At 39.3% G+C, this 16,684-nt stretch overlaps 1 protein-coding gene across 3 annotated transcripts in view; it reads right to left on the bottom strand.

Annotated features, from left to right (window-relative positions):
- The window catches only part of LOC131044140 (uncharacterized), a 59,560-nt gene extending 43,311 nt beyond the window's left edge, over positions 1-16,249 (bottom strand). Inside the window, exons 1-2 of one of the 3 annotated variants that reach the window (XM_057977404.2) lie at positions 15,991-16,249; positions 15,754-15,903 (exon numbers count right to left, since the gene is read on the bottom strand). In XM_057977404.2, the coding sequence (XP_057833387.1) occupies positions 15,754-15,903; positions 15,991-16,002 (162 nt within the window). In that variant the 5' untranslated portion in view covers positions 16,003-16,249. The other 2 variants (XM_057977411.2, XM_057977417.2) reach the window with 2 other exon arrangements.
- Positions 16,250-16,684: the final 435 nt, after the last annotated feature.

The raw sequence follows: 16,684 nt of genomic DNA, 5'->3' as shown, positions 1-16,684 counted from the left end.
TTCACTGGATTTTCCTATGCGAACATTTCTACCTCTCGCACACTAGAAGAACTAGCTGGAGATTGAACTTCTTCCATCCTTGCCCTTTTTTGTTGCGGTTCTTCCTCATGGACCTCTTGGTTAACATCGGGTTGGCTTTCCAGTTGAACATTTGGCTGGACTCCCTCCTGAATATTCGGCTGGGCTTCCTTTTCCTTGTCCTAGGCCTCTTTGGAGCATTCTTTCCCTCACTAGGTCTAGCGCCTTCTTGCTGAATTTCTCCTTCCTTGTCTTGGGCTTGTGATGATGCTCTGTGGCCTCACTGCAGGAATCCAGCTTTCCCATCAATTGGTAGCTCAGGTAGACATTTCCTTCCTTCAAGGTCCTGACCAGAGAAACGGGACTCACCCGAAATCACCCAGACTCAACGAGTCCGAGTCCGAGTCAGGCCAGCCGAGTCCCAGGGGCTTGGACTCGGACTCGGCCGAGTCTGGCGAGTAAACTCGCCAAACTCGCCGAGTTGGCGAGTTTGGCCCAAACTCGCCAAACTCGGTGAGTCCCGAGCCCTAGACTCAGCCGGTGTTGGCATAAGTTAAAAGTCAAAAAAAAATTAGTTTGGAAAGTTTTTTTAAATCCGTTTTTTAATGTTAATTGTCTTCTAGCCCTAAAAGTGACTTTCATTTCATTAACTTGCAAAAAAAGGAAGAGTAAAGTGAGTTGGGAAGAAAAACAAGGGTGCATAGAAGAAAAACCAGCAAGGAGGAAACTCAAGTTTTCTTCAATTTGTCACATTGGAGCTGCATTGTGTTTCGATTTGGTGCATCAAGAGTTGGATAGGAAGATTTTGCAGCTCATTTCAAGCTTGTTGTAAGAGGTAAGATTGTTTTTTTTAACATTATTTTGTTTCTTATATGCAAAAATTCCATTTTCTATTCATTTATTTTGAAAGTTTTACATTTTCTTACATGCAAGATCTTTTGTATGTTTGTAATTTGTATGTAGCATGTAGTATGTAGTTGTACTATGTAGGGTTGTATGTAGGGTTTGTAAATTTATTTTTTTTTAAATTGTAGGGTTTGACAAACCCTACAATTTTTTTTTTTAAAAATTTACAAACCCTACTTTAGTTTTTTTGAATGTATGTATTAATTTTATTTTGTATTTGAAATGTTTTATTGCAGCAAACTTCACTTTATTATTTGCCTCAACTTCAAGTTTCACAAAACTATCCTAAAATGTCTACTTCAGCTTCTAGACCCCCCATGAGAAAGGACCCTGCTTGGAAATATCATGAGGATTTTCCAGGGCAAGGAAAGGGGCAAACAAAATGTATGTTTTGCAAAACAATATTCCATGGAGGTATATATAGGCTGAAATACCATATTGCTAGTGTGCGTGGACATGATGCCGAACCATGCCTAAAAGCAGTCTCTGAGGCCATACGTGATTGTTATGTAATGGTTGAGAAGATTGAAAGAAAAAAGAAACAAAAGGAGGATCGAGCGGCCATTGGGAGAGAGACAGTTTTAGGAAGAGGGACACAGTTAGGTTGTGTTGGAGGCCCTTCTTCCTTACCTCCATATCATCCCACTCAGTTTGCTACTGTTGGTGCTTCTGTTTCTGCTTCTGCTTCTATAAGTGGCAGTGCCACCGCCACTTCTTATGCTCCTACCACTAGTAGTTGTAGTGGGAATGTTACCATTGGACCTAGGATTCGTAAATCTAGGTTGGATTCCTTCTTTGTGCCTCGCACTACTCCTGGGTCCCAACCGTCGCTTGAGGGCATGGGTTGGAACAAGGAGGTCCATGATGCTGCTAAAATGGCAATTGGCAGGTTTTGGAGCTACAACTGTATTCCATTCTTTGTAGCCAGGTGAATGTTTTACTAACTTTTATGTTTGATAACTTTGATTGTTTTAATTTTTATACTTAACTTATCTCATTGAATTTTTATACTTAACTTATCTCATTGAGTTTCTTTGCGACAGGTCTCCTTATTGGCAACAAATGGTTGATGCCATTACCATATGCGGAGCGGGGTTCAAAGCCCCTAGTGAGAGTGATTTGAGGGGACCCATTTTGTCTCAAATGGTGGATGATGTGAAAAAGGATTTAGATGAACAACCCCACATATGGAGCACTAAAGGTTGCACCATCATGACTGATGGTTGGACGGATAGGAGAAATAGAACTCTCCTTAATTTTCGTGTTTCTTCCGCAGGTGATTGATTAATTTTAGTTTCATATAGTTTTTAATTTTTTATTTTTTATCTAATGGTTTATTGAATGATCATTGACCTAGCTTTATTTTTTTATTTCAGGGGGCACCGTTTTCATCAAGTCCATTGATGCCTCCGCCCATTGCAAGAATGCCACCTACCTATGTGAGCAGATAGAGGAGGTGATTGAAGATGTGGGTGAGGAGAACGTGGTACAGGTGGTGACCGACAATGCAGCAAATTATGTTGCTGCGGGTAAACTTTTGATTACAAACTAATTTTGTTTGCAAATTAATTACTATCTTGTAGTTTGTACCTCCATTAATTACAATTTACAATGCAACAAATTATGTTGCTGCAGGTAGACTATTGATGGAGAGGCACCCATCTATAGTTTGGACTCCATGTGCTGCTCATTGCATTGACCTCATGTTGGAGGATATTGGAAAAATCCCATGGGTCAAGAGATGTGTAGAAAGGGCAAGAAATGTCTGCAAATTTGTATATAATCATTCATGGGTGTTGGCTCTTATGAGACAATACACAGAGCAGAAGGAGTTGCATCGTCTAGGAATCACAAGATTTGCCACAAACTTCCTCACATTGCAGTCCATGCTTAGGTCTAAGTCTGCCTTGAGACGTATGATTGTTGGTGAGGAGTGGTCTTCTTCATCCTATGCTACCACCCCTGCAGGGATAGAGATGGCAGACTGCATTTTTGATGAGCAAGGCTTTTGGGTCCCTTGTGATGAGATAGTGAAGGTAATTTTTTTATAAATTCTACAATTTAGCTTCATGTTTTATAACTTATTATATGTATTCTCTTATTTGCTCATTTTTCTAAATTACACAATATTTTCAATTTTGCAGTTTGTTAAGCCCTTGGTGGTTTTGTTGCGAGTTGCGGATGGAGATAAGCCCGCAATGGGCTATATATATGAGGGCATGGATAGGGCGAAGGAGGCCATCAGATTCGTCTATGGAGCAGATGAGAGCAAGTATGGTACCATTTGGGAGATCATTGATAGGAGATGGCATCATCAGCTACATAGGCCCATCCATGCGGCAACCTATTATCTGAATCCGGCATTCCGTTTTATCCCTTCTTTCAAGGCTGATGTGGAGGTCCTTAATGGGCTATATGCAATCATGGAGAAGATGGGACCTGCTGGTACTTCTCAGATAGACCTTTTTCGAGAGCTACAGATATTCTCAGATGCACAAGGGGAGACCTTCTCTCGTCCTGTCGCCAAAGACGGTAGGACAACTATGATGCCAGGTAAAAATAAATTGTTAGGCTTAATTTTAGTTTTATTCAATACTATATAGTAACTTGTTAAATGAGTTCATGAGTGAGACTAATTTTATTTATTTTTCTCATTTCAAACTCTGATCATCGGTCAAACTTTTTTGGCCGAGAGACACCAAATGTTCAGAAGTTGGCCATTCGTATCTTGAGCCAACCATGCAGCGCATCAGGTTGTGAGCGCAATTGGAGTATGTTTGAGCACATACACTTCAAGAGGCGCAATAGATTATCTGTGGAGAAGATGAATGATCTCGTCTTTGTTCACTACAACCTCCGCCTGAGAATGAGAAAGAATGCAATAGTTGACATGTCTCCTATCATTCTAGATGAGGTTGATCTTGAAGCAGAGTGGGCCAATGAGAATCAGACAGCTCTTGGGACTCCTACAGCTGTATTTAGTGATGATGACATTGATTGGATCGACCAGGTAGATATAGAGGCTGAGGCTGTAGCTATGGCAGAGGAGGAGCAGAGAGCACGAGCAGAGACAGGAAATAGTGAGACTAAGAGTGACACAGCTGTTCCTGATGTTGGTGAGCATGACACAGCCGTTCTTGATGTTGGTGAGCATGGCATGGTGTCACGGGGAGCGACTATGGCTGCTGAATCATCCAGGACCTACTTTAAACGCCTTCGCAGGGGGCCAGGGCGAGAGGGTGCACGGCCGTCTAAGCCATAGGCTTGTACACTTGTAGTTGTATTTAGTATTTACTATTTACCTTTGGTATTTGTATGAAACATTTGATGATGATCATATGATGACATGGATTTTTTATTCCATGAGTTTTGTAATATTGTATACATTTGACAATATTTATATATCTATGTTTCTTATTTTCTTCAGCTACAATTTGCGTTTATGCTTATGTGATTGATGTATACTTGTGTATGTAATCAAATGAGCCGAGTTTAATGATGTTTTTGTCTTTAAGGTGTATTCAATAAAGGGTGTCTGAAACAAGTTTTAAATCTTTAAAAATCTCTAAATTTCTTGAGTTTTTCACTTTCTTGAGTCCAGCCAAGTCTGGAGCCGAGTCTGACGCCGAGTCCCGAGTCCGAGTCCGAGTCCGAGTCGGCCTTGCCGAGTCCGAGCTAAGTCCGAGTCTCATTTCTTTGGTCCTGACATACTGATCGATCCAATGCCTGGTGAACTTCAGAATTAATCTACCCAAAGTGCCTAGATCATCTACTTTAGGTTCTGACCAATCCGGAAGCTAGATGGGTTGGTTTTTCACATTTTCAAATTCTAGTTGCACTAAATTTGGATCTTCTTTCACTTGATCCGAGACTTGAGTTTTTTCACCAATCCTGATCATGTTAAGGGGTAATCTGGAAAACATCTTCATGCTAACCTCAAGATCATCCTTGGCACTAGCCCAAAAATCTTCCAGGTGAAACTTGTGTACAAACTTTATTCCAGCTACCTTCTGGATTTTATTATATGGATCGAAGTAAGGTCTAGATGTGTAGAATGCTAATTGGTCGAATGCCAATTCATCCACTGCCTTTTCAGCTACTGCCAAGTTTGGGCACAATTCCACAATCACCAAGGACAATAAAGAATTGTATAGACAGCTTCCTTTTCTTTTTCTGAATCTGGTCGTACGCTATCAATTGTCTTATGAGCTCTAGCAACACCAGTTTGTCTGACGGATATATCGGTAACTTATGTGTCTAGTAGGAGAATCCTTGTGTCTGAATGTAAGTGAATTTCAGAAATTGAATGCACAAGGCTCCTAACTTTCTTACTAGCACTCTAGCTTCTGGTGATACTCTCGTATGAAGTTCATTCTACATCAACCTGGTTAAGTACATAGTGAAAGTTTCATTCACCAATTTGAATGAACTGGTGTTATATAAGTGCAGCTGAGGATAACATTCATGAACATTCAACTGCATTGGTCCACATCTTATGGGCCCATTTCTTGGCAAGCCATCAAAGCCACCCATCCTTGCGAGTGCATAAATCACATATGAGCTCATGTAGAAGGATTGGGTCTTCTTTTCCTTAAGATTTTTCAACTATTCATGCACATAATGGCTAATTAATCTAGCCCAATCCACTATCCCACTGGCGTTCATGATTTCACCAATGAAGAAGAACATCCACGTTTCAAAATTGATGGCATGCGGACACCCCATAATTCTGCTCGACATCATCAATAAGTCCACATACTCTTGCGTGAATTCAAAAATCGTGAATTGCTCGGGCATCTTTGAAATGTGAGTTCTTGGCCTCTGCATCCAATTCTTGTTGATCATTTTAGCACATCTATTTGGACCTGCATCATATACTGCCTTAGCTCTATCCTTAGTCTTGTAGATCATGGAATGACCAGCTGGAATTCCAAAGGTCTCCCCTATAACTTTTGGAGTCAGGTTGGCAGAAGCTTTCTGCCTGACGTTAGAATTGCCCTTCTCTCCGGATTCTAATGCTTCGCACATTCCAAAATTAATTTTGGACACTAGATAGATGGAGGGAAACCAGCTGCCGCGACAATACCACTTTTAAAAATTCTGGTAGCAATGGGCGATGGAGCATATCTAGCTGTTCCAAACAATCTAATCCGGAAGGCAGCTAAGTTGAAAGTCCCTAGATTGGTGTTGCTGATTTCCTTCCACTTGGACACAATTTTGGATTATGGAAGGAATCCCTTCAACTCGTTTTAAATCTGTGCCTGCCTGGAAATAGCTGCTACCTCCGCCATTCCTAAAAAACCAGAAATAAATCAACATTAAAATCATCATTAAAAATAAAATGGCGGAGAAGTACTAGCCGGAAAATTCCTTATTAGGAATAAATTAGAACCTCCATGAACAAAGTTTCTTGAAAGGAATAAAAAAGAATTCTTCAACTTTGAATGTCGCCACTTCTCTCCAACTTCAACTTTCTCCAAATTCGAATGTGAGAAATGAATTGTGTTTGATGGTTTAAATAGAATTCTTCCATCAAGTTGCCAAGTTGGTGAAAGACCAGTTGTTTTAATGATGCGTCATACTTTCCTTTTCGACCTGCCATGCAAACGGGTCCCGCCATTATCCTTGATTTTCAAAATGGAATTTTCCATTAATTCCTTGAGTTGTGCGTCATAACTTGGAATATTCTTTCTTTTTATGTAGCCAACTCACCAACTTTCCATTTTGAATTTTCCAGGAATATTTGAAAGATTTACTGGAGATTTTTACTATCCATCCACTTGGTAAGAAATCCTTGGAGAGAGATAACTTTATCCAAGAAGAATTTTCTTGAAATTTTGAATTCACCTTGTTCTAGGGAAGCTTTTTCATCAATTTTCAACATTTCCTATTTTTTACGGATTTTTCCAATTTTGAGTTCCAAGGTCCAACCCAAGAGAGAGAAAATTCTCTCACTTACAAATCTGAAAAAAAATTGAAATTTGGATGAATTTTCATGCCCGAAAATGAATTTTTCATTTTTTTTCCCACGGGGAATTTGCTCTTCAAACTTGGACATGGAATTTATGTCATGGAGGAGTTTGACTAGGTTGACCATTCCTTGATACCCTCATTTTGGTGCCCCCACACTTGACTTGGGCGCTATTTAGGCATGATGGAGGAATTTTGAATGCTTGTTGATTTTCCATGACCCCCTCCATTTGGTGCCCTCAACTGGCCTTGGGCGCTAAAACACTGCAATGGAGGAATTTTGCCTTTGAGCACTTTTTCCATGACACCCCTTTTGGGCGCTACACACCTGACTTGGGTGCTAAAATGCTAGGGTGGAAGAATTTCTTGAATTTCTTGCTTTTCCATGACCCCCCTCTCCTAGCGCTCTTCTTCCAACCTAGGCGCCATTTCCAAGGAGTGAAGGAATTTTGACCTTGACGAGTTTTCCATGACCCCCCTCTCTTAGTGCCCTCAAGTTGTAATGACCCCATTTTTTCAGTGATAGCTCAAGAATCTTAGATTTGCCTGTTAGTTGTCTTCGCAGGCAAATGATGGGTTAGGAGATGTTTGGTCCACCAAGAGGAGCTATACTTAGCCAATTTTGGAGCTTGGTGGGAAATTATTCAATAAAACTTTATAATATTAAGTTATAAAGTTACTTTTTTCTAGATTTGGAAAAAGTAAATTAAGGTGACCTATAAGTTACTTTATATTTTAATAAATGACTTTATAACTTTTCCCATGGCACGACTCCCTAGGTGAAAAAAGTAATTTATTAAATGGTGGTCAATTTTAATGTGATGTGGACCCTTAAGCAAATCGAACTTATGGGGGAGGAAAGATTCCATTGGAATCTTCTTTTGATGCCTTTAGGAGTTCAATTAGGTTTGGAGGCTATTATATTTGGTTTTGGTACTCATCTTTTGGCATTCTTGGATTATTTTCTTCATCTTCATAGCTGGAGCTATTCTGCAAATTCAGATCTGTAGGTTGTGGTAAGGATTTGACAACGAAATCTCCCTTATTCTCACAAGTTGGGCGTAGCCCCTACCTGATTTGGCACTATTTTCAGTAATTCGGGTCATTGGAGGACCAAATTGTGTGATTTATCAGCTAAGACAGCGAGGAGAGGGTTGGGACAGCAAGTTCTGATCAGATTGGAGGTTCTTACAGCAAGCTTTCCACTCCTTGAAGCCAGCCATACCATTCCAAGGCCAGTCGTACCTTCCTTACTTGAATGGAATTCATAAAAAATAAATTGAAGGGTTTACCTTTGGGTTTTTTGTGCAAATATCATTGTCAGCAATAGGAATAAAGATTGGAATCATTCTTTCAGGCTTATGGTGTCATTGGAGAGAGATATGAGCAAATCAGTGTGGAAAATTGTCCATTTTCAGTGAAGTCTCCTAGGGGCTTGAAGGAAACAGTAGCAGTTTGGTCTATTTATGTTAGATTTGTTTTTGGTGATTATTACTTGGAGGAATAAAACTCATTGGAACAGTTAGGACTCATTGGTAGCTCCTGTAGCAGCACCTAGACTCATTTAAGCTAATAAAGCAACCCTCCAGGCAAGGCGTTGGACCTCTGGTAGACCAATTTTGGCATATCTTTGATGAATTCCATTATTTATTGGCTTTTGATAATTGTTAGAAAATCAGTCAATCTGAAATTTAATTTCAGTCATTAGTTCATGTTTTGTCATTGTCTTCCAATTGCATTATCTAAATTTCAAGGCATATATACATTGCAAAAACACAAAAAAGCATAAAACCACAAAACAAACATACAAAACCAATTTTTTCTACCGCTGGCCAAAGAATTCAGAATTAGAAAACATAAGTCAGATCGCTACATTTAGTAGTCGACATCTTTCAGTGGTATCAGAGCGATGATCCTGCCAACCTGAGGGTCATCGAAGAAATTCTATGCATCGAAGCAGATTTGGTACCTACAGGTTTTACACACGCAGGAGACCTAGAGTGGATTTGAATTTTGTCACTGAACCACCATTTGAGACTAATATGGCTGATATTCTAGAAGGACAAAGGAGCCCTCCCAGACAGGAAAGGCAAAACCCACTCAATCCTGATGAGATCATAAGGAGCTTGGCTGAATCACAGCCAAGAATTGTTCAAGCAATTAACAGGTTATAAAACACACTGGATAGGATGGATTTAGGGAATCACAGAGGAAGGCGCAGAAGTTGTAGCAGGACAGTTCAGCTGCAGGGAGTCGTGATAGCAGTAGAACTTCATCTTCCCAGGGAAGCGCATCCATCCCACCACGGAGAGACAGGACTCATACGAGGACAACTTACAGACCTATGCTTCCTCGGTTCACTCCTAGAGATCAACCACCATTGGCTGATCCACAGAATGGAATAATTTTCCAAGATACAGTTATGGCTGCCAGTGATGAGTGGGCTCGACTTCCAGCACATGTTAGAGATACATTTCCCTTGCATCAATATTGTATGCAATGTCGTGATTCTATGAGAGGACAGAATGACAGGGGACCCACACAACGGTGGAATAATGATCTGAAGAAAGCTACTGATAAGCTGACTTTATCCACTTTTGATGGCAGTGGCTCCATTAGTGCACGAGCGTGGGTTCATAAGCTAGACATATACCTATCCTTGAAACCCATGGCTGAAAATGAAGCCATTCAGTTTGTTGTCCTGCATTTGGAGGGTGTTGCATATGATTAGTGGCACCATGGATTGGTCACTTAGAATCATGCTCTTATCCATTCATACCCAGAGTTCACAGAGAGACTAATTGCCAAGTTTGACATGAAGGATGTGGAATTATACTACAAGAATTCAGCTCTCTTGAAACAGTCGGGACATGTGGAGTCTTATATTAATGAATTTCAGCGTATAACAGTGATGGTGCCTGAGATGCCTGATAGACGAGTATGATGCTTTTTATTGAGGGCCTTCATGAGAGACTTAGAGGATTGGTAAAGGCTTTAAAGCCTAAGACTTTACAAGAGGCCATAAAGCTTACATTAGACCATGATACCTCTCCTCCACCTTCTACATTTCAGCATAACAGGAAATCTTCTGAAGGTTCTAAACCTTCTCAAAGTTCATCTTCACAGTTACCCAGCGCACCACCTCATCCTAAGATGGATCATGAATCACGAAACGGATTAAGGAGGAAGAAATTGTGTTTCTCATGCAAAGAGCCATGGGAACCAGGTCATAGATGCCTTAAAAAAGGAAAGGCACATCTTATAGAGGTCTTTTCTGATGGTGAGGATGAGCAAATGCAGGATACAAGTGATGAGGATACATTGGCTTCTGCCAACATTACGATTGCCTCATTGTCCGAAGTACCTTTGTATTACCCCTTTCGATTGAAAGGAACTCTTCGAGGGTAGCCAGTGAATTGCTTGGTAGATACTGGTGCTACCTACAACTTCCTCAGTGAGCAGACTGTAGAGAAATTTGGATTACAGGTTGAGAAATTTTCAGGATTTAGAGTGACAGCTGCTAGTGGTAATACCTTGAGTTGCACTATGAGAGTTCCTCAACTTAGCCTTCAGTTGGGAATTGATGATTCTATGTGATACCGATAGAGCATTATGATGTGGTTCTTGGTATGCAATGGCTACAATCCATTGGTAGGTACACATTTGATTATCATAAGATGCAGTTAGAGTTCTCAATGGATGGGAAGGAAGTGGTGTTGAGAGATTCATCGGATGGCAAGCCTAAAAGAATGACAGCTTGCTGGTTGGAAGCTAATATTGGTGCATCTTGTAGTAAATCAGATTTTGTGCACTTTGGAACAGCTGATATAGAACAATCCCAGAGGTTGAATGAGGATTGGTTGGCAAGAGCACGACATGCCAAATTGATAGCCCAACAAGCTAAGAAATGTCTCCTTCATATTCATAACATTTGCCACACGGATAATAAGGAGACATTGGAATTGTCTAGTTTTGATTTTTTAGTTGATGTTGGTCACCTTCCATATAATGTTGATGAAATTGGATATGATTTTAGAGGAGGGACAGCAAAGGGCATGTTTGTTAGCGCCAACTTGGATGACAACAAAGCAATGAATACAAAGGAAATATTCAATCCTCATTTTCAGACTTATAACAGCAGTGATTCATGGTTCTCTTGTTATGGTATTGATGCATATAATCATGGGAAAATGAGCCATAGTAATTCTTCAGTGTTGGGTACACATGATATATGCTTTGGTTTTTGACAGACATACTTCAACTTTGAAATTGCCACCGGCCACTTTTAATGTGGCAGCGTTATTCTTATTGTGTGATGAATTGTTTGACTTCGAATTCTCCTACTTCAGCTCCTACTGTAGACTCTTCATCTTGGTCTGGGATCCGAGAACTGATTTGCTTGAAAAATTTTATCAAAGTGGAGCAGCGGGTTGTTTGATGTTGCTTGGGGGCAAGGAATCCAGGGAAGGGAGGACTGTAATGTCCCCATTTTTTCAGTGATAACTCAAGAATCTTAGATTTGCCTGTTAGCTGTCTCCGCAGGCAAATGATGGGTTAGGAGATGTTTGGTCCACCAGGAGGAGCTATACTTGGCCAATTTTGGAGCTTGGCGGGAAATTATTCAATAAAACTTTATAGTATTAAGTTATAATATTACTTTTTTCTAAATTTGGATAAAAAGTAAATTAAAGTGACTTATAAGTTACTTTATATTTTAATAAATGACTTTATAACTTTTCCCATGGCACGACTCCCTAGGTGAAAAAAGTAATTTATTAAAAGGTGGTCAATATTAATGTGATGTGGACCCTTGAGCAAATCGAACTTCTGGGGGAGAGGAAAGATTCCATTGGAATCTTTTTTTGATGCCTTTAGGAGTTCAATTAGGTTGGAGGCGCTATTATATTTGATTTTGGTACTCATCTTTTGGCATTCTTGGATTATTTTTTTCATCTTCATAGCTGGAGCTATTCTGCAAATTCTGATCTGCAGGTTGTGGTAAGGATTTGGGAACGAAATCTCTCTTATTCTCACAGGTTGGACGTAGCCCCTACCTGATTTGGCACTATTTTCAGTAATTTGGGTCATTGGAGGACCAAATTGTGTGATTTATCAGCTAAGACAGCAAGGAGAGGGTTTGGACAGCAAGTTCTGATCAGATTGGAGGTTCTTACAGCAAACTTTCCACTCCTTGAAGCCAACCATACCATTCCAGGGCCAGCCGAAACTTCCTTACTTGCCTGGAATTCATAAAAAAATAAATTGAAGGGTTTACCTTTGGGCTTTTTGTGCAAATATCATTGTCAGCAGTAGGAATAAAGATTGGAATCATACTTTCAGGCTTATGATGTCATTGGAGAGAGATATGAGCAAATCAGTGTGGAAAATTGTCCATTTTCAGTGAAGTCTCCTAGGGGCTTGAAGGAAACAGTAGCAGTTTGGTCTATTTATGTTAGATTTGTTTTTGGTAATTATTATTTAGAGGAATAAAACTCATTGGAGCAGTTAGGACTCATTGGTAGCTCTTGTAGCAGCACCTGGACTCATTGGTAGCTCTTGTAGCAACACCTGGACTCATTTAAGCTAATAAAGCAACCCTCCAGGCAAGGCGTTGGACCTCTGGTAGGCCAATTTTGGCATATCTTTGATGAATTCCATTATTTATTGGCTTTTGATAATTGTTGTTAGAAAATCAGTCAATCTAAAATTTAATTTCAGTCATTAGTTCATGTTTTGTCATTGTCTTCCAATTGCATTATCTAAATTTCAAGGCATATATACATTGCAAAAACACAAAAAAACATAAATATTAAAACCACAAAATAAACATACAAAACCATTTTTTCTACCGCTGGCCAAAGAATTCAGAATTAGAAAACTTAAGTCAGATTGCTACATTCAATTGTCGGCATCTTTCACAAGTGGACTTGGGCACCAAACAAGGATGGTGGAGGAAAAATTGGTGTGGAGGAACCCTCTCTTGATCACTCTCCCTTCCTTTTGGGCACTAAACCACTTGGGTGAAGGAAAAATTTGCCATGGAGGATCCATGGCCTCAATCTGGCACCCACTTCCCTTTAGCATGATTTCACTGCCTTAGGAATTCTTGCTTGGATTTTCATCCAAGCTTAACCATTTTTGCCCACTTCCAAATCAGGATGCCATATCTGGAATTGAAGTGAATTTTCTTGCCTTAGGAGGATTTTGGATGCTTTCCACTTCTGGGATGATTTCCACACAGCCATTTTTCCGATCAGATAGCCTGCTTTTTCAACTTTCCAGATTTAGAAATGTTCAAGAATGTTCAATCTTCAATGCCAAGAAACCTGCATGTTGATGAACCTGCCAGGAAAAGACTTACTTTAAAAAGTAAGTACTTCAAAATGTTAGGATTAGGGCAAAACAAGATGCAGAGACACTAAAAATAGAAACTGCTAAAAATAGTAAGTTTGATTTTTGGCAAAATGAAGACAATCCGGGAGGCAGTGAAATCCCTAAAAAATAGGAACTTTCTAGAAATAGAAAGTTGTTCAGAATTCGCTCAAATTTCACTGGCGCGTTCCTTGGAGGGTCTTGATTCCAATGCAATGTTCAGTTTTTCCAAAACCCCAAAGCAAAGGCCTCAAATCCAAGTGTGAGAGGCAAAACCCTAAAATGGACAAAATAGATTCCAAACTTGGCCAAATTTACTCAAACAACTTGCAGACTTGATCAAATTGACCCCCCAAATACTTGCAAACAGAGAGGGCTAACGAGACTACTGCGAAATGATCCAACAAACCAAAGCCAAAAGACCAAGAGGACCTAAAAAAGTAGAGGGTCACCATTCGGAATGGGGTGATGTGTGATTAGGTCACAACAAAACCCATGTTCATTTGTTGAATGGTTGTCATAAGTTGTTGTAAAACATTTGTTATAGACTGCTAGACCTCTCAAAATTTCTCTTGTTTCCTTGACATCATCACCATGTGGTGGTATGTTGTCTCTCCTATCACCCATATCTTCAGCAACTGGATTGATCTCAGCTTGTCTGGCAATGTTGTAAGACGAATCTTGATTAATTCCCAAGATTCTAAACATTGTTTTCCCTTCGAGAACTTGAGGGGGGTTGCCAACCTTTCTTCAGTTCCTTCTGATAGTATCTCCTTTCTCTGTCACTAATGAAACCTCACAAGTTGGCATGAAATATGGCTTTGATACCACTATAAAAACGCTATCCTACTCCAGATTGAATTTCTCAATATTTCCTTTGCTCATTTTATCAAACAGTTTGCAGACATCTGAAACTGATATGTTTCCTTTGTAAAAGCTCGACATGTTCATTGGTAATCAATACAAGTAATAAATTGCAATTCAATGGCTTCTCAAACAATACACACAAAACATATAACAGATTCTTGGTAATCAAAAGATGATTATGTTCGCACAGCTACAAGAATAACTCCCAACATACTAGATAGAAGGGAAGAACAGAAATAAAACTGCTGACCTTTCTCTGCAAATATCCATCCAAAACTGATTCATATATAGTGCCCAAAATTTCCAAATAATAACCTTACACAGCAATTGTAAGAAGTTCGCCCAACTTCAGTAGCTGGTAATAAATCGAACCATTAACAACCCAATTCAATAAGGGACTCAGAAATTCATTAATTGAACTTCAATGGTCTCCAATGCAAGAATAGTAGTTTATTGACAATACAGACATGCCTTCCACAGCCTGATAATAAATTTGACCCGCAATGTTTATGAGCAATCCCACGCCAATGATTATGGTTCACGTCTGGAGTAAGAAAGGACCCGCACTAGGACAAAAATAATAGCCACAAACTCAAAATTGGGCTTCAATAGTTCATATTACCATGGAGTAATGGACGACAGGCTTTAAGAAGAGGCTCAGGCTTTAATCTTTTAGGCTATCTGAGATTCAAAGAGCAGATAGCTGTGGCTGGAAGGAAACATTTTGGAATCAAATGTAATTGTGTGGAGGAGGATCCTGATACACAGATTCAAGGGCTATTCATTGTAGAAGAAGACTACATCTTGCCAGCCATACAGAAAGTTTTGGGTTGGGATTCCGCATCTGGAGCGCATGTTCGTGATGGAGTCTTGCTGGAGAGATTTTTTCGCACAGTGGTTCAGGCTACTGGGCTCGACTACAAAGCCGCTAGGTTCGCAAATAAACTGCTCAAACCTGAGCTAGGAGATATAGTCATCACCGAATCTGTTAAAATTAAGGTTACTCCAAAAAGTGGTTATATTGCAGGTGTTTTTGATGTTGTGGCAAAGAAGAAGATAATGGAGGAAGCTTTGAAATTGTTCCGGGAAGGCATGGAAAATTATTACACTGTAGCCTTTGGCAATTATGTTAGTCTATATGGGGATCTATTCGCAGCCTCTCAAATTGAGAGAATTAATACTCTGGCTGAAGAGATCATCACCCTAGGCCGTGGATGTACTGAGTTTTTTGAAGTTGATATAGAGATCTATCCCCTTCGAATAGAAACTTAAAAAAACAAAAGATTGCTTAAGAAGCCACATTTCATACTGATAGTTTTCAGAAAAATCTATATCCCTAATCTAAATGCAAAACCCAGCCGCCCAGAGTCAGCTAAGTGCCTGTCCACATCAAAATTGTACTTGGTCAAAATCTAGAACCCGATGGTACTCTCCGAATGCGTATGCACAGAATATGATTCGGCATAGACAACTGTGGGGTATAATAACAATTATACTAAGTTCTTAATTCAGAGAACATTAGCATATAGTAACATAATAGATAGCGTAGCTCGTTTGAGGTCATTAAAATTAACGAAATTTGGAAGTCATTAGAGCTAGCGAAATTCAGCTGACCATTACCAGGTTTACGACTATTTTAATTTCCGCATTGAAATTGAATTTGTAACATACTTGTTCCTTCCAGCTATCAGTCTCTTTAACGCACTCCGCCAAGGCTGACTCAATTCTACCATTCTGCTTTTGCGTTTCAAATCTTCCACCCTTTTTGCCCTGCATTTTCATGAAAAAGGGAAATTTACAATAAAATCGAATTCAACCAAGTATAAACTGGTATAAGTGTTTTATGCGATAATTGACCTCTCGCTCCATTGATGGAGGATATCCTTCACTTTCCAGATTTCTTATAACAAACTGAGTGCCAATAATTTGGCCGAGGGTAGATTGAAGGTAGGCAAAGAAGAAAAAGATTGTGGACCACTAAAGCACAGATAAGAAGCAGATAGATGTCGCTGCTGCTCTAGTATTGCGTTTCCTGTTTTATTAGGAATGCGCTGTATTTCCCCACCCCTGGAACCGTTGTGGGTTTTGGTGGTTTGTTTTATAGAGAAAATATAAGAGGGACAAGTGCCACCACCTATCTCCCATGTTATTAGATGGGAAATAATATAGTGCCATGATGGATGCTTTGGGTTCAATTTCATTTAGTGTATTTTATACTAAAAATATAATAATAAAGCGTAGATAATTATATTTACTAGCAATTTTAAATAATAACTAATAATTAAATAATTTTTTTCACGGCATTCAATTAAAATTAATTAAAAACATATTTTTCAAAGTTTACAAGCATTTGATTACAAAAAGTAAACATAGTTTAGAGAGATGTAAAAAAAATACAACTATCCAATTTTTTAAAAAAAAATCCTACTTCTTTCTTGTTTCTATAATTTATTCATTTTTTTTTAACTTTTTTCTTCAATGAACCTTTTCTCTAATTGTTAACTCTTCTCTACGATAAAAAATTCTCTACAATATTCAACACATTTCAATG

This window comes from Cryptomeria japonica, chromosome 6 (assembly GCF_030272615.1).
Source record: "Cryptomeria japonica chromosome 6, Sugi_1.0, whole genome shotgun sequence".
In the NCBI taxonomy this organism is placed as follows: domain Eukaryota; kingdom Viridiplantae; phylum Streptophyta; class Pinopsida; order Cupressales; family Cupressaceae; genus Cryptomeria; species Cryptomeria japonica.
The sequence above is the reverse complement of the archived record's forward strand: the minus strand, read 5'-3'. Positions and strand labels throughout refer to the sequence as shown.